Source organism: Danio aesculapii, chromosome 25 (genome assembly GCF_903798145.1).
Source record: "Danio aesculapii chromosome 25, fDanAes4.1, whole genome shotgun sequence".
Taxonomy (NCBI): Eukaryota; Metazoa; Chordata; class Actinopteri; order Cypriniformes; family Danionidae; genus Danio; species Danio aesculapii.
Genome location: NC_079459.1, coordinates 14558028 through 14581725, shown reverse-complemented (window position 1 = coordinate 14581725; position 23698 = coordinate 14558028). Strand labels below are relative to the sequence as shown.

Here is a 23698-nt window from a genome sequence, read left to right as displayed (position 1 = left end):
AGAGAGAGAGAGAGAGAGAGATAGAGAGAGAGAGAGAGAGAGAGAGAGAGAGAGAGAGAGAGAGATGCTGCTGTTATCTATTAGCTATGATTTGATTTTTACAACAACTGTCTCTTAATAAATATAGCACTGTTTCACTTACTTGCGTCATCTGAGGACGTATAAACAACGACTTCCAAGCTCCTTTATTTGTTATGCAAAACTATAATACAAAGTTAAAAAGTGATCCATAACTTACTCAAACTGTGGTATTTTAAGTAGGATAAAGTAAAATTCTCGCCGTTTCAGCCACGCACTTGCGCGGAGCACGTGACAGCTGAGCAAATGCATATTTTATAAAACGACAAAATAAAATTATAAATAAATGAAGAAACCATCTTTATTTGAGCATCAGCCTCTCGTAATAATAATTGTAAACATAATAATAATTAAGGGCGTCCAAGTACAATAGCCCCACAGCAAGAAGGTCGCTGGTTCTCCTCGTGTATCCTCTGGGTGCTCTGGTTTCCCACAGAGTCTAAAAACATGCGGTATAGGTGAATTGAATAAGCTAAATCGCCCATAGTGTATGTGTGTGAATGCAAGAGTGTATGGGTGTTTTCCAGTGTTTGGTTGCGGCTGGAAAGGCATCTGCTGCTTAAAACATATGCTGGATAAGTTGGTGGTTCCTTCCGTTGTGGTGACCCCTGATTAATAAAGTGACTAAGCCGGAAAGAAATGAATGAATGAACGAATAAGACTTATTAAAATTATTACTTCACTGGACCTCAATTACAAATAACGTTAGTCCTCATCGCCATCTTGTGTCGAAAAGAAAAGCAGCAGGTAAATTACTGAAACTTCAATGAGTTCAAGCAGTTTCTTTGCATTTTGTGGTTGGAGGTAAACATATGAATGGCTCTGCGACTATATCAGCACGTTTGGTTTGTGTTTATACAGAAATGTGTCACTCATTTTCATTTCAAATTATGTTTTGTGTTTTAAATCCTTCTGTGGCAGTAGTGTTACACATAAATTTTCTTTATTATTTGCATTAAATATCAGTTACAAAAATAATAAACACATCCAACTGCTCGTTAATGCAAATGTTTTTGCATCTCTGAACGCACAAGATCACACCGGGTGCCACTGCTGTCAGCTAAGAACATGAAACTGAGGCTACAATTCACACAGGCTCACCAAAAATTGGACAATAAAACATTGGAAAAACGTTGCCTGGTCTGATGAGTCTTGATTTCTGCTGCAACATTCAGATGGTAGGGTCAGAATTTGGCATCAATAATATGAAAACATCCATCCTGCCTAGTATCAACGATTCAGGCTGGTGGTGGTGGTGTAATGGTGTGGGGGATATTTTCATGGCACACTTTTGGCCCATTAGTGCCAATTGAGCATCATGTCAACGCCACAGCCAACTGAATACAGAGTATTGTTGCTGACCATGTCCATCCCTTTATGACCACAGTGTATCCATCTTCTGTTGGCTACTTCCAGCATGATAACGCGCCATGTCGTAGAGCGTGAATCATCTCAGACTGGTTTCTTGAACATGAGTTCAATCTACTCAATTGGCCTCCACAATCATCAGATCTCAATCCAACAGAGCACCTTTGGGATGAAGTGGAATTAGAGATTCGCATCATGGATGTGCTGCCGACAAATCTGCAGCACATGAATGATGTTATCATGTCAATATAGACCAAAATCTTGGAGGAATATTTCCAGTAACTTGTTGAATCTATGCCACAAAGGATTAAGGCAGCTCTGGAGGCAAAAGGGGGTCCAACCCGGTACTAGTAATGTGTACATAATAAAGTGGTTGGTGAGTGTATTATACAAAGTGATACTTTGAAATGTTCTCTACTTTCCTGATTTGTGTTTTATCTTAAGCTTTTCACTTGCGCCATTGTCTACATTGTGAATTATGTAATGAACATTTGGAAAAAATGTAGTGTCGTAGTGGTTCTGCAGGCTTTTTTTACTTGCGCAGAAGAAAATGTAAGACTAAATCTGTGCACTTTCCTTAAACAAAACCATGCACAAGCTTAAACATGCTTTGTACGACAGAGGTGTAATATTCCAATGCACACTCCCATTGTGTTGCTCATATTAGCAGGGCTGGACTTGTTTCCACACAAGTTTACTAGCGGAATGCAGTGAGTAATTCACCTTGCTGGTTGCGTGGTTGTATTTTTCAGGCGGCCTGGTAAGTGAGAGTGATTAACTTCATTTTACCTCAACAGTTATTTGAAGCGGTGTTAAATTGATATGTAAAGTAACAATCAATGTAATTTTTTATTAAAGGTAAAATAAAGATGCATTCCCTTCCTGCTACATTGTTAGCATTCTTGAGCATATTTTCTCTAGTGTTTGGAGGTAAAGTGTTGGTGTTTCCTCTGGATGGAAGTCACTGGGTGAACATGAAGGTCCTGATTGAGGAGTTACATACAAGAGGACACAACGTGACAGTGCTTAGAGCCTCAAACAGCTGGTATATCAAAGAGGAGTCTCCTTTCTACACCTCCATCACTGTTTATAATAAAGGTGGCATTGAAAAAGAGCTGTTTGAGGAATTTTCAAGAAATATTCTGGTCATCAGGAGACAGAAACGGTCCTTTTGGACAAACCTCAAACTAGTTTCAGAGGTTGGAGCGGTATTTGAAGAGATGCATCGCAATCAGCTTCACTTAATGGGGAGCATATTTGAAAATAAAGACTTGATAGATTCACTTCAGACAGCAAAGTATGATTTACTTCTGACAGATCCAGCTGTCGGTGGTGGATTTTTCTTGGCCCACCGTCTTGGACTTCCTCTTGTGTTAAATGTCCGCTGGACGATGAATGGAGAGGCACATTTTGAAATAGCACCTTCACCTCTTTCATATATTCCTGTTCCAGGATTAGAGCTGACCGATAAGATGACCTTTGGTCAACGTTTGCAGAACATTTTGGTATACATGTTTTTAAAATTCCAGAAAGCAAGGACCGTCTCCAAACACTACCAATCCTTCTGCGAAAAATACTTTGGATCAGAAATCAATTACAAAGCTATCCTTCAGGATGCAGACATCTGGCTTATGAGAAACGATTTCACGTTTGAGTTTCCACGACCCACAATGCCAAATATTGTGTATATGGGAGGCTTCCAGTGCAAACCATCCAAGCCACTTCCAGATGTTCTTGAAGAGTTTGTGAAGAGTTCTGGAGATCATGGACTCATTGTTATGTCCCTCGGGACTCTTTTTACCCATCTTCCAGAAGATATAACAGAGGAAATTGCTGCAGCTTTTGCAGGACTGCCCCAAAAAATCATTTGGAGACATGCCGGACCTCGACCTGTCAATATTGGTGATAATACATTACTTGTCGATTGGTTACCTCAGAATGACCTGCTTGGACATGCTAAAACTAAAGTGTTTATAACACATGGAGGCACCAATGGAATCCAAGAAGCTATTTATCATGGAGTTCCCATTTTGGGTCTCCCTATAGTGTTCGATCAACCTGACAACTTGTCTAGAATGAAAGTTAGAGGCACAGCAAATCTTGTGGATATTGCGGAGTTAAACAGGACAATGTTTCTGGAGGCGTTAAAGGAAGTGTTGTACAACCCATCTTACAAGGAAAACATTCAGAGACTGTCCAAGCTGCACCATGACCAGCCAATGAAACCTCTCGATCGTGCCATGTTCTGGATTGAGTTTGTCATGAGGAATAAAGGAGCTTCCCATTTACGGACGCAGTCTTTCAGAATGTCCTGGATTGAGTACAACTCTATAGATGTTATTTTGACTCTGCTGATGATATTGGTGTTGTTTTGTGTCATAATTTACTCTATCGTAAAATACACGTGTATTAAAGTAGTGTTTAAAAAGAAAGTAAAAACTCAGTGATTGAATATTTGGCTGAAATCTGAGGGAATAAAGGGTTAGTTCACCCAAAATAATTAAGCTCTCTCATCCTACATTGACAGCAATGGTCATGAGACATTCAAAGTCCAAAAGGAACCAAAAACATTGTCAAAACATTCCATGCATTCTCTACAATGACTTAAAAATGACTGTTCGCCTATCATCTCAGATCAGGGTGCACATTTACCATAGTTGAAAATTATGCTTGTGTATTGCACTGTTGACTCTAATGTAAATGAGTGGAAGAGAAGACAGAAAAACTATGTCATTTTTACAGATTGATGGCACATAAGTGTTCTTGGAGCTTCATATCATTGCAGTTGAACCACTGAAGTCACATGGACTGTTTTGATGGCTCCTTTTATTGACTTTGAACATCTCATATATTTTCTAAGAAATTTTTACTATTGTAGACATGCTCAGTATGATCTCAAAAGCTATTCAATTTTAAAGTGTTTTTGTTTTTGGTTGTTAACACTATTTTGCAATGTCTTTTTGAAGATTTAAATGAATATTTTGCTCAAATCTCAGGAATTATTATTATTATTATTTTTTAATTCAGAATTTCAATGTTTTGTGGGAAGTTGATCATAAATACTAATAAAGTTTTTAATAAAAATAATTCAGTTTTAGGAGGTTTACACACAGATTTACACTGTCTTTGTCACACATTTCAGCTACTTACTGTATTAATAACAGGGAATAATTACATCCAATAATTCCAAGCTATAACTTACAAGTGCATAATTAATTAATATTATTAATTGTTAATTAATATTGATCAGTACTTAAATGTACACACTGGGACATTTTGTGGGATGTTTTAGAAAGTGTAATAAATTGTTTTCTGTTTTACATTTATTGTTGTTATTGATGTCAACTTAATTTTGAAGTTCACAGTTGAAATTGATGATAAATGCATATTATATAAAGGTTTTGAACATAAATTCATATTTAGACAAAATAAAAAATATTTATGGTAACACTTTATTTTAATGGTCCATTTGAGTATTAGTAGATCGTCTGCTTAATATCTGTTGATACTTCTGCTAAACAGACATTTAACTAAATCTAATAAACTTTGCAAGTACATGTCAACTTACACTAACCCTAAACTCAACCTAACAGTCTACTTATAATCTAATGAGAATTAGTTGGCATGTAGATGTAATGTAACCTAAATTCAACAAACAGACTATCAAATTAAACGGTGGCGAAATACACAAAATTATTACAGTTAACGGCTTAATTTCTATTTCCTGGTGCAATATCTGTGTTTGTAAGAGTACATATTTTGGTATCACTTTATTTTGATGGTCCCTTTAATGCATTTTGTTGAATTTAGCTTACATTGCAGCTACATGCCAACTAATTCCATTAGATTATAAACAGATTATTAGGTTGGGGTTGGTGTAAGTTGACATGTTCTTGAAAAGATTCTTAGTTAAATGTCTGTTAAAGGAGAAGTATCAGCAAAAATTAAGCAGACAGTCTACTAATACTCAAATGAGAATTGGCATGTAATTGCAATGCAACTTTTAGTCAACAAAATGTGCAATTGGGCCCATCAAAATAAAGTATTACCCAGATTTTATATCTTTATCTTAATGTTTCACGCTTATCACACTTGTGGCTGAAATTGTATATTAAATGACATTTACAACAATACAATAAAAAATAATAGAAAAATTCACAGATAGCATCTATTCTGATCAGATTCACCGTGAACAGCTTGTGCATGATAAAGTGCCAAATTTGTCTAATCAGAAGGCTAAAAGTGCAAGCATTCACAAACTAATGCATGAAGACAAAAGAGAATTGCTACAACAGTGTTATTTATTCATATTTAATCTTGGAGATTTGTTAATGCTTTTGCTTGAAATCAAACTTGCATTGTTCAAATATCGTTTATTACTATTGCTGTATTTATTAAAAAAGTGTTTACAAATGACAAAATGTATATATATATAAGATTTTTTAAGATTTTTGTTTAAGATTTTTCATAATGGTGTTTTTCCATTTCCGAATAAAACAAGGTTATTATAGTATATGGAATGTAAATTATATTAGAATGTTTGAAATGTGAATCTGTGCAGTTTATGCGCCAACAAAATGTCCTAGTATCGCAATGCTCTCAAACTTAGAGACTCGAAAATTAGATGATTCATCTCAAGGGGCTATGCCATTCAATAAATTCAAAATTCAAATTCAACTCAATTCCTGGAGGGCCGCAGCTCTCTATAGTAGTCTTGAACTCCTTGACTAGTTGGATCAGCTGTGTTTGATTAGGGTTGGAGCAACACTGCAGAGCACCAGCCCTCCAGGAATTGAGTTTGAGACCTATGATCTATGTTACAACACAGAACTTATTTGACTTGTATAAAAAAAACAAAAAAAAAAACAGGAAAACCCATAGAACATTCTGGAGGGAGCAGATAGGCCTCTGGCTTTTAACGGCAGGACTGCAGCACTCCATTTTGTTAATATTATTACTAACATTTAATCTCGAGGGAATAAGGGAAATACTATTCTGCTGAAGCAGTACCTCCTATGTCCAATAGATGGCAGGAGACTAATAAAAATGAAAGGTAAAGGGACAATTCACCAAAGAATACATTTCTGCCATCATTTTTTCCACTCTCCACTACAAACTTGAAGAATGTTGGGAAATTAGTTTTGTTTTAAGTGCTTTGTTTTGTCAGAGAATGGCAATGCTGTCATGTGATCAGTGTGGCAGTAATAGACTGTTTAGTCTGAATACAATAAACCACAGGTGTCAAATTCAGTTCCTGGAGGGATGCAGCTAGGCTTATTTGAAACCCACAGGCTAATGTGTTGAAACCAAACAGGGTTGGAACTAAACTGTGCAGGGCAGCAACCCCCCAGGAACCTAATTTTACATCCCTGCAATAAACTAAACAATGAGCAATGCCCGTTTCGCTACAGAACTATATCTGTAGATATAATTAAATAAATCATTGTTGTTTTACTAAAACATTTTATGATGCATAAATACTGTGCATGCGTGTGTGTGTGTGTGTGTGTGCATGTGTGTGTGTATATATACATATATATATATACACACACACACACACACACACACACACACACACACACACGCACACACACACACACACACACACGCACACACACACACACACATACACACACATCCATACATACAGTTAAAGCCTTTAACGGCTGTAACTGCAATAATTCAATTCAAGTTTATTTGTAAAGAGCTTTTTACAATAATTATTGTTTCAGTTAAAACTTACAAGTTAAAGTTACAATCAATTATAAGTTATTATATACAGACATAGTTAACCTGCAACTTTATTGCATATACGTGATGTCTATGTGTACATGTTTATTGAATAATAACATAACTGATGGGGATCTGATGGGATTATCAGAATAAAATAAAAAATAATAATAATAAATTATACAAAACTATAAATAATCTTTCATTTGATAATAATAATAATATAAACAACATATTTAAAAAATTGGATAAATAAATAAACTAATTTAATGAGTAGAAAAAATACAAAAACGTAATTAAACTAAAATCTTCTGAAGAGTATTTATTTTTTTATGTAAATTGGCTCTTTCAACAAAATTGTTTTAGGCCTAGGCCTACTTTAGATGCAACACTTTTTACATTTCCTTCAGTTTCTCAGAGACAATTTTTTTTGTGGAAACCCCAAATCATAATATAATAAACCCACCCCTATCAGACACCCAGATCATATATGCAGAACTGAAACTTGAACAAACTTGCAACTGACTCCGAGCAGGGGGATGTTGCAACAACCCACAAGGACAGTTGCAACATTCATTAAAGTTTAATAATAATAAAAATTCTAAAATATCAGGGTGGTTTTTATTTTAAACAGGCAAAATGTAAATTATTTTTAAAAAATGAGTTTTATACTGAAGGAATGGGCACAAATGGCTGATTTCTCTCAGATTGAAGGAGGGTCTAACTGAGAATATGTAGTATCACTATAGCACATTACTGATTGGAGGAACAAGTCTTGTTGCAACTGTCCCATGTTGCAACTGCCCCCACTCTCCCCTTTACATATTTTGGTGACTAAACTATATAAATGTGTTTTTATTGTTTGAATGTATAAATCAAAATGTAACTTACTTAAAATAAGAATTCTAGTATTTCATTCACAAGCTAGGCTATCTTGTGTTATTTGTAAATAAAAAATATCTATTTTTATTTATCTGTTGCATTTGAGTATTTACATGTAATGTTATTTAAGCTAGTTAATGTTTAGCTTTAGCTACATTAATGCAGTTAGCTTTACTACATTAATGTAAATTTATGTGCTTGTTTTGTGTCCGTGAATAACATTTAATGGGCCAGCTTCGCAGCCTGCCAAAAAACTAACATAATTTAGTCACAAATCTTTTTATTTATTTATTTATTTATTTATTTATTTATTTATTTATTTATTTATTTGCGGCAACCTTCTATTTAGTATGGTAGGAGTAAACTTAAGAGCAAACGAGTCCATTTTCTCCACGAAACTCCTACACGTATTTCAAAATCACCTGAGGATTGCATCCACCTTTCCGGGATGTAGGCAGGAGTGCGTGCGTGTGTGTGTGTGTGTGTTCGTGCTATCGCGGGATTAAGAGTACAGCGCCACCGTCTTTACAAGCCTCGTTTTAAACCGGATGTAAGCGTAGCGGCGGCATCCACTTACCGTGTTCGCTATTGCTAGGCGACGGGCTTTTTTGAGTGACCCGATTCGAGCTCCATCCAGGGTCGCTCGTCATTGTAGCAGCTCCCGCTCCACTCCCATCCTCCTCGGCAGCACCTCTTCTCTTCTCCCTCTCTTCCGCATCCCTTCACACACATATTCCGGGTCCACGGACGACCTAGAAAAATGTCTTTCGCCGGGAATCCATTTGTGATATTAGTCGGAGTCTTGATGCTGCATTCGGGCTCTGCTCAAAACGGTAAGGTGTTTTTAAAAACCAAAAGTGTTTTACGGTTAAATGGGGTTGCGGAGGCTCCTTTAATTAGGGTATGTTGCGGCACGTGCAGGTAATTTGCCTCAACCACACAGGATAAACTCAGCAACCCTCAGCAATGCTTTTGGAAATGCCCAAAACTAAACGAGCAGCCAGACTGCGAAAGGTGACATTTATGTGAATTAAATATTTAACAGAACGTGTCCTTGCTGGTTTAAACGTCAAAGCGCATTGCAATTCCTCCTTGAAAGAGCAATTTCTGTCACACTGATGCGGCTCGCCGCCCTGCTTCAAATGCTCAAATAGGTTACATTTTAATATTTGGCGGCTTGTCCCACAGGGAGCGTCTATTTGTGGCTGCGATTATGGATTTTTTTTTAGAGAGGAATCTTTGGATGTGTTTAGATGGGTCATCGGCTGCTTGTCACCAGCCCAAACCTACTTGATAATACCGGAATGCAGATTTCGCAATTGTGCTTGATTATTTGACAGGAATTCGCACTTACTGACGCATCCTTGCGCGCTTCAAACGAGAAACAACGGTATAATTGCAGGAACCCGCTTTGAACAGCGGTCCTCTGCAGCGCCGTAAATAGCAGCAGTCCGTTCTGCTGCATGTTTCTATTTATAGAGCCGATGCAGCAGCGGTGTGCTTGGCGTTAATGTCCTCCCCGTGCGCTCGGACCCGTTAAAGTCTTAACGGAGGAGCACCGTATGGAGAGAGATTAGACTCAATAATAATTCACGCAAAAGACACGATGTACACATGCGTAGCCAAATTCACGTACGTAAAATATTTATTTATACTTACAAAAACAATTCACATGCACAAAATAAAAATACATTTTCATAAAATACGTTTCACAAATGCAAAACACCATTTGCAAATATATAAGAGTGTACAAAAGTTTTGAATGTTTAAAATTCACGAGTTCATCCTGAATGAGGATGTGCAAATCCTCTCTCATGTACGACTCACCCTGAATACGAGTGTGTGCACTTTTGAGACTTTCCTGCCAGAAACAGGCAACTCGTACCTCTCAGCCAATCAGATGAGAGCTGTACTCGATGTCAACCACTCTGCGCTCCTTTTGCGCAGTCTGTTCCTCTAACCAACATGTAAGCTCGCATCTTATTGGCTACAGGGCACGAGTGACTCACGTGGGAGGTGTGTGCTGACAGGAAAGTCTCAAAAATGCACACACTCGTATTCAGGGTGAGTCGTACATGAGAGAGGATTTGCACATTCTCATTCAGGATGAACTCGTGAATTTTAAACATTCAAAACTTTTTGTACACTCTTATATATTTGCAAATGGTGTTTTGCATTTGTGAAACGTATTTTATGAAAATGTATTTTTATTTTGTGCATGTGAATTGTTTTTAAGTATAAATAAATATTTTACGTACGTGAATTTGGCTACGCATGTGTACATCGTGTCTTTTGCGTGAATTATTATTGAGTCTAATCTCTCTCCATACACCGCGGTGCATTATGACGTCACGGATGCGCTCAGTTAATGAGCGGTAACACAATGAGCCTGTCCGATTTCACCGCTTGGTCTTCGTCCGCAGTATTGCCGATTAAACCGCGAGCATTTTATTAGGCCACTATTCATTATTCATCTGATATTATTACCTATAACTAGGGCCAGGGCCGGCCCAAGCCTTCAGTGGGCCCTAAGCAGGATTTTAGTTGGGGCCCCCTTGGTGCAAACAATGTGACAAATTATCGTTGATCCTTGATTATTCGCACACTGTAAATTTAAAACATGCATTATCGATTTTATTTGCTGTAGTTGTTTTACTTAAATCATAAGATATGTTTAAAGACAATTCCAAATATTATACTGCAGAAACAACTGCCTATTGATCAACTGCCTATTGATCCCACTTTTTATATGACTACTTGCCACAAAACTAAACAATTAGACACAAAACATTAATCTAAGCTGTAATTAATGTTGACAGAAACAAAAACAGTTGGAAGTAGCCAATAGCATACTTATTATTATTATTATTATTATTATTATTATTATTATTATTATTATTATTATATTATTATATTATTATTATTATTATTATTATTCAGTCACAAAACGCTGCCAAACAGTCAAAAATAGTGACAATAAAAATAATTTTTTAAAAATGGATAAATGTTAACATAAATGCATTTTGTAGTTCAAATAGCTTAAAACTATTTACATCAAATTCAAATTAAATCAGGAAGCATTTTGTAGACGTATTCGCATATAGCATATCACTAAATATCTAGAAAAAAAATTTCAGTTTTCATAAATAATTATAAATTAAGAGAATTTTTTTCTGTAAAGTGAACAAATTAATCTGCCAATGAGATAAGTAAAATAATCTTATTTAAAACCAAAAACAATATTCTTTTATTTACCCTAATTGGCAGATTATTGAGCTTTTTTTATGAAAAAAAAAAAAACGCACATAATTTTGACTAAAAATCTGTCTAGAAAATGTTTATTGGTAAATTTTTTTTTTTTAGATATTTGGACTAGACAAAAAAAGAAGAAAGAAAATCATTTTTGCAGTGTATTTACCATCCACAGTTAATGGCTGTGTAATATCACGATATCAGTGATTCTGCGATAAATCAACAGAAAACCAATCACAAATATATCATGAAAAAAATGCATCAAAAATGAAAAAAAATTTATAAAAAAAAAATGCAAAAAGGAAAAAATGCATCAAAAGGTTATGATGCGTTTCTTTTAATGACAGCATGTTTATAAAATTGCAACAATGTAAAACAAGCGCTCCGCTGTCAAACAACTTAACAATGCTGATATGCAAAGAGCAGTTTGTGATTGAAAATCACAATCATCTCTATCATAGCAACAGAATCTCAATTTTGTGGAATATGCATTTAAGAAAACACTGTCTAAATAGTCAATTATTGCTATCTAGTTTTCTGTAAACTTTAAACAACTTGATGAACTTATTTTATGAAAACATGGAAAGTTTTTATGCTTAGCCCTGGATTATTTTGAATAAACAATCATGCAATAAATATTTGTAATATTTTTAATGCATTAATATTTTTTCTTTAACTGATCAGAATGCTCTGAGAGGTGAGAACAGACTCCTCTGATCGCGTATGAAGTTTTCAGCAGTGGAGAACATCAGTTCCCCTTCGGATGGGGAACTCCAATGCTATGTGGAAACTTCCACTATGGGGATTTCGTCAGAATCCAATCATCTGAAAGAGTATAAAAACGGGCCAATGAAATGCCAATGAGTTGGCAGCGTCAGCGTGCACAGCTGGCGTCAATGACAATCAGTCATGCTATAAAGACGCAGCCAGTGCCATGCTCGACATCCTTTCGCTTTCAGAGCCTTTCACGAAGCTTCTGAGAGAGTCTTTGAGGGTATCTCCAACCTGTGTCTACAGAGAGAGATCGAGAAGCAGCTTCTCCCGGTCCAGAGCGCGTATACGCAGTGGCAGATGGTCGAGCTGGGTATTTCTCCCTTGCCTGGCGTCCTTTGGGTCCGGTCCTCCAAGAGCGGTTTGTATATAGGAAAAAAGCTTTCCTAAAAGAGCAACACGGTCGTGCAGCGCGTCTTTTTCAAGACGTCACTCCGACCGTGCGTTTCTGGATGCGGTGGTTTCCTATCCCCGGATGATGGGCACGAGCACAGCGTTTCATGTCTGGGGGTCCAGCATGTTAATGCGGTGCTCGCGGGCAGTGCATACCATCACTGATGTCATGTCTGTTGCGCAGTTAAGATCGCGGCTCGCTCTTGCAAAAGAGCCACCCACCCCAGTTGTCCCCCGCACTGCGGTTGGCACTCGGGCAGATCTGAGGGTTTCAGTGAGAGTAAATCCGCCGCCCCCGGGCCGTGGACCTCTCGCTCCTCCACGCGCTCCATCCAAGCTTCAGGTGAAGAGAAGCGCTCCGTCCTTGGATGGTCGCTCTCTCACCTGATGACACCGGGGGTCAGATGTCCATCGCTGCATCGGAGGATGGGCTGTCATTGTCTGATGAGGATGCGAGCCCGCTCGCTCCCTCCTTCCGGGGTGGAGAGCGCGGCGTTAGCATCTAAAAAGCAGACATGATGGCCGTGCTTTCTCGGGCTGCTTCGGCCGTGGGTCTGGTGATGGTTTATCCCCCAGCCCCGCGGCCGGACCGACTAGAGGGGTGTATGTGGAGGATATAAGGAGGCAAGACCTTCAAAGCCTCCCGTCCCCTTCTTCCCGGAAGTGCACAGTAAACTCACGCTGTCCTGAGGGCACTTTTTTCTGCCCGATCTGCGTGCGCTTCCATCCTCACCATCCTTGGAGGTTGGGCTGTCAAGGTCTGAAGAGGATTCGAACCCGCTCGCTCCCTCCGGGACTTTGAGCGCGGCGTCGAATCCAGAAGCAGACTTTGCGGCTGTGCTTCCCCAGGCTGCTTCGGCCGTGGCTCTGGAGATGGTTTATCCCCCAGCTCCGCGGCCGGACCGATTAGAGGGGTGTGATGTGGAGGATGAAGGCGAGACCTTCTAAGCCTCCCCATCCCCTTCTTCCTGGATGGGCACAGTAGGCTCACGCAGTGTGCTGCGTGCGCCTTCCCCCTCACCATGCACGCTATGGCCACCTACCAGCGCTACCAAGCGCAGGCGCTGGCCCGGCTGCGCGAGGATGGTTCTGACCCAGGACTGAGCATGCGCTCCGCACCGCAACCGACTATGCTCTTACAAAAAAAAAAAAAAAAAAGTCGGCTGTGTGTGCCCTGGGAAGGACGATGATCACATCCGTGATCCAGGAATGCCACCTCAGGCTAAACCTGGTGATGTGCGTGACGTTGACAAAGTTCGCTTTCTTAACTCACCCATTTCCCAGGCTGGCCTGTTCGGCGACACTGGCAGTGAATTCGCCCAGGAATTCACGCCGGTGAAAGAGCAGTCGGAGGCGATGGGCGAGGTCTCTATCGGCGGGATTGTATGACCGCTCCCCCCCCGCCGAGCCATCCACATCCGCTGCTTTTTCGCCGAGGACGCCCGCCCGCAGCTTTGCTTCGCCGCCCCGCCTGCGCCTCCGGCCACGCGGCTGCGCCGAGCATCGCGCAGGCAACCAGCGTCCCCCGCCCAGGGCGCCGCTAAGTTCGGTAAAACGGACCGCGAAGCGTCCCTGAGGCGGGCCATCTGGGGAGGAGGGAATTTGCTCTTTCCCCGCTGGAGGGCGGGGCACGTTATTTAAAGGCGTAAAAAAAAAAAAAAAAAAAAAACGCCATCAAAATCCTCAGTGAAAGAGCACTTTTCCCCTCCTCCGGATGTGACAGCCCGAACACTGCCAGTCTGGGACGCTATGCCTTCCAGCTCGCAGGATCGGTGCATTTCGCCAATGGCTCATGGAGCATGAGAGAACGGTCTCCTTTCTCTCCACTCCCAGCCCCTCTCCTGGAGTTTGAGTGCGAGACGAGAACATCTCCTCTCCTGCTCTCCTGTGGGACCCCAGCGCTCCCCGGATGAGCCCACTCACTCCACGCTGCCCCGCCGCTGGCACGTCAGCGATCGTGCGGGTGGGACCATTTGCGGGGGCTCTGCCTGCCTGGTTAGCGCGGGCCAGCCCATCGCAATGGCTCATCCATACGACCAGACTCGGCTATGCGATTCAGTTCGCTAAACGGCCTCCCAGGTTCACGTGCGACCAGGGTCAGTCCTGCGTCCGCCCCTGTCTTGCGAGAGGAGATTGCTGTCCTCCTGGCGAAGGATGCAATCGAGCCGGCCCTCCAGCCGAGATGGAGCGCGGGTTTTACAGCCCGCACTTCATCGTGCCCCCCCCAAAAAAAAAAAAAAAAAAAGCGGTGGGCTATGGCCAATCCTATATCTGCACATTTTGAACCGCTGCCTTCACTGGCTGCGCTCCGAAATGCTTACGCAGATGCGCATCACGCGATGCGTTCGTCCTCAGGATTGGTTTGCAGCAATAGATCTGAAGGACGCGTATTTTCATATCTCCACACTTCCACGCCACCGGCAGTTTCTGCGGTTTGCGTTTGAAGGTCGAGCGTGGCAATACAAGGTCCTCCCCTTCGGGCTCTCTCTGTCTCCGCGAGTTTTCACCAAGCTCGCGGAGGGTGCCCTCGCGCCCCTTCGGCTCGCCGGCATCCGCACGCTCAATTATTTCGATGACTGGTTGATTTTTAGCCCACTCTCGGGAGCAATTGATTATGCACAGAGACAAGGTGCTCCGGCACCTCCGCCCGTTGGGGTTTCAGGTCAACCGAGAAAAGAGCAAGCTCGCCTCCGTGCAGAGCATCTCCTTTCTCTGGTTGGAGCTGGACTCGATCACTATGGAGGCGCGCCTCTCACGAGAGCGCGCCGAGGTAATGCTGAACTGTCTGAGAGAGTTTGACAGGAAAAAAAGTGGTCCCCCTGAAATTATTTCAGAGGCTCCTGGGGCATATGGCATCCGTAGCCGCGGCCACGCCGCTCGGATTGCTCCATATGAGACCACTACAGCATTGGCTTCACGATCGGGTCCCCAGACGCGCATGGCACGCGGGCACACACCGAGTGACTGTCACTGCGCTGTGTCACCGCACCCGCACCCCCTGGAAAGGACCCCTTCTTCCTACGGGCCAGTGTGCCCCTAGGTCAGGCGTCCAGGCAGGCTGTCGTTTCGGCAGATGCCTCCAGTATGGGGTGGGGGGCCGTGTGTAGCGGGCATGCTGCTGCGGACCTGTGGAGGGGAACCCAGCTGCATTGGCATATCAACTGCCTAGAGCTGTTGGCAGTGTTTCTCGCTCTGCGCCGCTTTTTACCGGTGCTGAGGGAGCAACACGTGCTGGTCAGGACGGACAGCACGGCCGCGGTAGCGTATTCCATCCGGATGGGGGTATACGCTCCCGCTGCATGTCTCAGCTCGCTCGCCGTCTGCTCCTCTGGAGTCATACGCGGCTGAAGTCGCTGCTTGCTATTCACACCCCGGATGGGCTCAACCGTGCGGCCAACAGGCTCTCACGGCAGCTCCTTCCCCGGGAGAATGGCGACTCCACCCCGAGTCATGCGTAAGTATGCACTCCCCCCAGTGAGCCTACTCGCGCAGTTTCTGTGCAAGGTCAGGGAGGACGAGGGGCAGGTCTTGCTAGTTGCGCCCCTGGCCCAACCGGACCTGGATATCAGAACTCTCCCTCCTCGCGACGCCCCCCCTGGCGAGTCCCTTTGAGAGAGGACCTACTCTCTCAGGGACAGGGCACCATCTGGCACCCTCGCTTAGTTCTGTGGAACCTCCACGTGGGGTCCATAGGACGCGACGAGGAAGACTTAGGTAACCTACCGGTGGCGGTGGTTAATACCATCACTCAGGCTAGTGCACCCTCTACGAGGCATGCCTACGCCCTGGAGTGGAGTCTATTCACTGAGTGGTGCGCTTCTCACCGAGAAGACCCCCGATCTTGCCAGATCAGTGTTGTGCTTTCTTTCCTTCAGGGCAGGTGGAGCGAAGGCTGTCGCGCTCCACACTGAGGGTTTACGTGGCCGCCATCTCCGCTCATCATGATGCGTGGATGGCGGCACCGTGGGGAGGCATAACCTCATCATCCAGTTCCTCAGAGGTGCTAGGCGGATGTTTCCACCCCGCCCCCTCTCATACCCTCTTGAGATCTCGCGGTAGTGCTACGAGCCTACGTGGGGATCCCTTCGAACCACTCGACTCAGTATCCTTGAGATTTCTGTCCTTGAAGACAGCTCTGCTGGTCGTGTTGGCATCGGTTAAGAGGGTTAGGTACCTGGAGGCATTTTCGGTCAGTGACTCGTGCCTAGAATTCGGGCCGGCCTACTCTCACGTTGTCCTGAGACCCCGGCCCGGCTATGTGCCCAAGGTTCCTACCACGCCGTTTAACAATCAGGTAGTGAGCCTGCAAGCGCTGCCCGCGGAGGAGGCAGACCCAGCCCTTTCATTGTTGTGTCCTGATTCGCGCTTTGCGAATATATGGGGACCACACTCAGAGCCTTAGATCCTCTGACCAGCTCTTTGTCCATTACAGTGGTCGGCAGATGGGAAGTGCCGTATCTAAACAGAGGTTGGCCCACTGGATAGTGGATGCCATCTCCCTCGCCTTTGGGCCAGGGTGAGCCGTGTCCCCCGGGGGTGAGAGCGCACTCCACTACGGAGCATCGCATCCTCCTGTGCGTTAGCACGCGGCGCCTCTCTGACAGACATTTGTAGAGCTACGGGTTGGGTGACACCCAATACATTTGCAATTTTACAATCTGCGAGTGGAGCCGGTTTCCTCAAGGGTATTAGGCAACCCTTGGTGATTGAGGAAACGATTCGGTTGAGGTGTCGAAACACGCTTGCTGCGCCACTCTCCCTAACCCGGAGATACGTGCGCTTTTTCAGCTTTGTCAGTTTAGTTCCCCATTTCTTTGGCGAACCCTGCAGAGTTCCTCCGAGGCCCCCAGCACCTGACTCAGCGGAGAAGTCAGGTGTTGGCCTGTTACGTTGTCGGCATGCCCGCTGGTCAGCCCGCGTTCTGGGTATAGGTGCCTGCTATGTGTGATCCCCGCTGGCGATCCCATACGGTCACTCAGCCACGGTATAGTCCCCCCTTCTAGGGCAGGCTCGTGTCTTCCCTCCCCGCTAACCATCCTTATGCAAGGACTCCCCATCTCTGGGCTAGTCCATAGGTTGTCACCAGGTCTCCCCTCTGGGTAACAGGTGAGCTCCGCAGCGTCCTCCCTATCGGGACTGAACGCTTTCCCAACGTACTGTCGTATCAAAACCTATTTTACTGGGTTATTGCGACTCCCCGAAAAACATAACTGTTCTGAACAGGTAAGTGAGGGCCAGGGGACACGTTGGAAGACTGTGTCTCGGGGCGTTGTAGGTGCGCTCGCTCTACTGCGTGGCACACCCTTCGCCAGGGACGCAGTAAGGTTCTTTCGTTGTGGCGTTTTCCATAGATTTCCCCATAGTGGAAGTTTCCACATAGCATTGGAGTTCCCCATCCGAAGGGGAACGCTACGGTTACTAAAGTAACCCTTCGTTCCCCGAGGGGGGGAACGGAAATGCTATGTTCCTTCGCCACAACGATTGTCCCTTAGCTGTTGAGCGTGAAAGTCTCTTCAGCTAGAAAAGGATGTCGAGCATGGCACTGGCTGCGTCTTTATAGCATGACTGATTGTCATTGACGCCAGCTGTGCACGCTGACGCTGCCAACTCATTGGCATTTCATTGGCCCGTTTTTATACTCTTTCAGATGATTGGATTCTGACGAAATCCCCATAGTGGAAGTTTCCACATAGCATTTCCGTTCCCCCCCTCGGGGAACGAAGGGTTACTTTAGTAACCGTAGCGTTTTTTACTCATCTATTTAAAAAGATTTTTTAATTACCCTAATATTTTTAGCCAAAATACCATCTACAAGACTTTGCCAAAATCTGTAAGGGTTAAATAAACGCAAGGCCTTTTAAATTATATGTTCATCCCCTATTGATATCCTTATCTAATACATATTTTGGCGGAATTAAAAAGTTTGAGCACATTTAAGTCACAGCACTGCCCGTAGGTGAAAGCGCGTCTGTGAGGAAGAAACTAGCGGAAAATTCGGGGGAGCTGGATGTCTGAAACACAAATACCTTGGTCCAGCTTGGACAGAAGAATGTCCGTATGCCTGAGATTTCCACCATTGCAATGGCTCACCTGTCAGCGGTTTACATGACGCCGGTGTGTCTCTGATGATCTGCTGTTATGGGAAGCGCCTGGTGGTGGCTGAATGTACTGTATTTAAAGCGGTAATCTGTTGCAGTCAGTGTGAAAGACTAATTAATTAATTCATATCTTTTGTAAATTTAGATAAGTATCGATACGTGGCACCAGAGTATGTATCGCGGCCGGAAATAACATGATAAATGGGCATATGTTTTGTCCCACCCCTTATCCATAACCCGACAAACAAACAAAATGAAAGTCACTCATTCATTTCGTGCACTCTTGGGGGCCCCCTGATGGCCACGGGGCCCTAAGCAGCCGCTTAGTTCGCTTATGCCTTGGGCCGGCTCTGACTAGGGCCATACAGAATCTGCGGACACTTTTGGCTATTTCTGCTGAGAATTTTGTTAAAAATCTACGGATTTATGCGGAATGATTTTGGGAGTATCATAACTAAAAAAGTAATAAGTAAAAAAAAATACCATTTAAAATTTTAATTTCATGTTAACAATGCAAATCCAATTAGTTTCACTTTATTTGGTAAACAACGCAAGTCTCTTATTATATATCTACTAAAAGACAGAAAATATTACTTTACAAACTGTATTGTGAATGAATCATATTAACATGTTAGTCAATATATTAAATGAAATAAATGTAAAAACAGAATAAATATAAATGTACACACATTTATTCAAGTAAATAAACAAAATCAACGATGGGCTAAAAATCTGTGGAATTCTGTGCGCGCAGATTCCGTGTGGGCCTACCTATAAGTAGGGCCAGACAGAATATGTGAAATTTGTGAAATGAAAAATTTTGTAAAAAAAATCTGCGGATTTATGCAGAATGATTTTAGGAGTATCATAAACTTGATATATGAAATAACAAGTAATAAATGTTTTACTTTCATTTAACTTTTCCAATGCAAATCCAATTGGATCCACTTATTTGGTAAACAAAGCAAGTCTCCTATATAATATATCTACTAAAAGAAAGAAAATATTACTTTACAATCTGTATTGTAAATAAATCATATGAACATTTTAATATTACTTTTATTATATCACAATATTATGAGTAAAATTAATTTAAAAACAATGAATATAAATTTACACAAGTAAATACATAGACTAAATGATGGGCTAAAAGTCTATGAAAATCTTCGGATTTCTGTGCGTGCAGATTCCTTGTGGGCCTACCTATAAACTGCAGATAGATTTTTTACTATTTCTTTGCAGAATTTTGTTTAAAAAAAAATCTGCGCATTTATGCGGAATGGTACTAAAATTGTAACACTTAAAATAAAAAAAAAAAAATTTAAACTTTTTTTTATTTGAGATTTACAATGAAAATCTAATTAAAACCATCTGTTTGATAGCTATAGTATATAAAAACAAAATCTTACTTTACAAACTACAATTTTGCATATTCAATCATTTTACTGAAATGAAAAAGAAGAATAACTATATTTACATAAATACATAGACTTGTTAAAAATCAGCAGATTTTTGCTGGTGCAGATTCTGTGTGGGCCTACCTATAACACAAGCACCTGTTGGAAATCTAAGATAATCACTGATTCGCTGGCTCCAAAACTTTTTGGATATTAAAGGTTAAATATGTTACGCAACGCCATTTCCAGTAAACTAAAAAACTTTTGTGCATTTCAGACCCGTAGCCAGGGGGGGTTCGGGTGATTCGAAAGACCCACTCCTCACTGACAAAGATCCAGAATTTGTCCCATACATGAGCTAATTTGTCCTACTTTTGAAAGCTATTCCATAAAAGATTGTGAAAATAACCCATCGAAAAAGCTTTTAAGACCAAGCGGAATCCTGTGTTGGCTGTCTGTACAGAATTTGGCACACCGAATTTGCCACAGCGTGACTTCCCTTCCTGAAGTCACACCGCACCAAATTTGACGTCCCAAATTCCCACTGAGGAAAGTTGAATGTGTTGGCCAGTTTGTTATTTGTCTAATAAATGACAATAAGCTACAGTTTTTAATTCAAAGCTTTAACAGATACCTAATGAAGCTAATTCAGCTAAAAGTAGTGCTTAAAATGTCTCTAAAATGCAGTATTTAAATCTTATAATTAAATAGAAAATGAGGTGAATAACTGCAAAAAGGTCCACTTTTTGAGAAAAACAAACCACTCCTTTCACCAGGCTGGCCAGCCTGGTCTCACGAGAAAACGTTAGTATTTTATGTTTTGTCAGTTTAGTGGCTAATTCGTACGAAATTGTACGATTTTAAAAAGGAGGCGTGGCACCTTACCCCACCCCTAAACCCAACCGTCATTCGGGGATGAGCAGATCATACTAAATTGTACGAATTAGATCGTACAAATTCATACGAATTAGCCACTAAATCAAAAAGTTACGATTTGCTGTGAGATTGTGTTGGGCTGGCTATGGGCCTGCATTTTGACTTTTCATTTACACAATTTTTCGTTTGGCCTACATTTTGATAATGGGTTTTAACGTTTGTGTTTTTAAAAGCTATAATCTGTAAAAAAACTAAAAATAAACTAATAATAATTAAAAATCTGTAAAATTGTGGTTTCAGGAATTTTACCATTAAAATGGGATAGAAACTTATTTACATTTAAATTGTGCACAACCAATAGCAACCAGTGATGTGAAAGTCGCATGAAACGCATGAAACAAACAGCTTTTACACAAGCTGTAACATAGTATAATGAAGAAGGCACACAGTGTCATTCATTCAACTACGAATAATGTTTACTATTACATTAGTGCCATTCATGTTACCATGATACTTCACGGTAACACGAATGACACTAAAGTAATTTAGTGAACCTCATTTATCTACATTAAATCTAAGATCATGCAGGGAATTAATTTGAAAGTCAATTACAGTATATACTATTTAATAAGGAAGGTAACCGCATTTTACTATGGCATTTACATGCTTTTACTATTAAAATCCAGTTGAAAATGATGACATCATGCATACGTGTTATAATGTATCTATAGTCATGAAGACCAAAACAGCTCTAGCACATATAGAACAAACGAACAAAAAACACACAGTTGTGAAAAACATACGAAGTGGCATTAATAATGCAGTGCTCTTATTTGTTTTCACTGATCATGTGCAAATTTGACGTCAATGTGCAGAACTTTTCAAAAACGGAAAGGAAAACGTTCCCTTAAGCTCATGGGTGTCATTAATATAAGGATGGGGATACAGCTGCAGACAAAGCATGTGCATATCATTCATTCATTCATTTTCCTTTGGCTTAGTACCTTATTTATAAGGGGTTGCCACAGCGGAATGAATGCCAACTATTGTTTTCGCAGCGGATGGCCTTCCAGCCGCAACACAATACTGGGAAACACCTATGCACACTCATTTACAAACACACTCTCATACACTATGGTCAACTATGGCAGTACTAACCACTGTGCCACCATGTGCATATCAATATAGTATAATTTTTGCCACATTGTAAAGCAATTATTACCAGTAATTATTACTCTACTGGGGTAGGTCTAGGGTTGGGGTAGGGGTAGATGTGATTAAAGCACAATTTAATAGGCCCATTTCCTGTTTATAAGAGTGTGAGCTCATATGAAGTTAAAATTGGACACTTCCTTCCTCTCACACATTTTTTTAATCTCTCAGTACCAGTGCATCAGCATACACACTTGACACATTGATCAAACAGATCAATTTGGCATAGTAGTCTTTGCATGCTTACAATTCTTGAGCACGATGCTGTTTTCTTCCTTTAGGCAAGCAAGGTTTTTGCATCTATATTTAATGAGCAACTGTCATATAGCCATACAGTATATTTATTAATGAGTCCATTAGTTCCTCAATCTTAGTTGCACCTGATTGAAAAAATTCATTCATAGATTCACATATATTCAAGTACAGTTCAACTTTTAATAATAATTAGTCATTATAAAACAGAGTGAATAATAATTGTACAACCCTCAATTAGAAAAAGTTTGGACCGTATGGAAAACGCAAATATAAAAGTAATGATATCTAAATTTACTTTGACTTGTATTTCATTACAGACAATTAAACAAACATTATTCAATCCGTTCCTCATGATTTATATATATTAAATATTTTAAATAAACACATTCCAATTTTGGTTCTTGCAACAAATTTAAAAAAAGTTGGAACAGTAAAGCATTTACCACTTTGCAATGTTGCCATTCATTAAAAGACATTTAGGGACTGATGACAGCAAGTGATGAAGTGTTTCAGGTGTAATTTTGTCCCATTTTTTCCTGCAAACAAGTCTTAATGTGGGCAACAGTATGGGGTCTTTGTGTCGTATTTTGCTCTTTAAAATGCACCACACATTCTCTATTGGAGACACGTCGGGACTGCAGGCAGGCCAGTCAAGAACTGTACCTGTATCCTCTTCCTCTGCAGCCAGGACTTGTAATGTGTGCAGAATGTGGTTTTGCATTGTCTTGTTGAAATATGCATGGGGGCCTTGGAAAAGAAGGCAGCATATTGTGCTCCAAAATCTCTATGTGTTTTTCAGCATTAATACGGCCATCACAAAAGTGCAAAGTTACCTTTGCCAAGTGCATTGACACAACCTCATACCATGACAGACCCTGGCTTTTGGAGTTGTTGCTGGAAACAGTCTGGATGATCCTTTTCTTTTTTGGCCCAGAGAACACGGCGTCCATTTTTCCTAAAAAAAAAAATAGCTGAAATACTGATTCGTCTGAACACAGTACACGTTTCCACTGTGTGATGGTCCATGCAAGATGCCTCTGAGCCCAGAGAAGTCAACAGCATGTCTGGACACTGTTAACATAGGGCTTCCTTTTGGCACAGTACAGTTTTAACGAGCATTTGTGGATGTAATTACGTATTGTGGTACTCGATAAAGATTTTCTAAAGTAGTCCTGAGCCCATGAGGTGACATTGCTTATAGATGAATGACAATTCTTGATGCAGTGTAGTATCGGAGGTCGTAGGGTTTGTAGGCTGGCACCCTAGTCCTTTAAGCACTGAAATTCCTCCAGATTTTTTGAATCTTTTAATTATGGTATGCACAGTTGATGGTGAAATATCCAAATGCATTCCTGTCTTTTTTTGTGGAACATTGTCTTTACACAT

The 23698-nt window shown here is 41.3% G+C and overlaps 2 protein-coding genes across 2 annotated transcripts in view; both read left to right on the top strand.

Moving 5' to 3' along the window:
* Nucleotides 1–2123: 2123 nt before the first annotated feature.
* On the top strand, nucleotides 2124–4766 carry ugt5a5 (UDP glucuronosyltransferase 5 family, polypeptide A5). The gene is made up of 2 exons (XM_056452191.1): nucleotides 2124–2206; nucleotides 2305–4766. The coding sequence occupies exon 2, from the start codon at nucleotides 2316–2318 to the stop codon at nucleotides 3891–3893; it is 1578 nt and encodes a 525-aa protein (XP_056308166.1). The 5' UTR covers nucleotides 2124–2206; nucleotides 2305–2315; the 3' UTR covers nucleotides 3894–4766.
* Nucleotides 4767–8535: 3769 nt separating this feature from the next.
* Nucleotides 8536–23698, top strand: part of nptna (neuroplastin a) — a 54787-nt gene continuing 39624 nt past the window's right edge. The window contains exon 1 of the mRNA XM_056452194.1: nucleotides 8536–8891. Within this exon, the coding sequence (XP_056308169.1) occupies nucleotides 8819–8891 (73 nt within the window). The 5' untranslated portion in view covers nucleotides 8536–8818. The remainder of the gene's footprint in view (nucleotides 8892–23698) is intronic.

Coding starts and splice junctions, on each gene's coding strand:
- ugt5a5 (XM_056452191.1), top strand. CDS start 2,316: ATGCATTCCCTTCCTGCTACATTGTTAGCATTCTTGAGCATATTTTCT.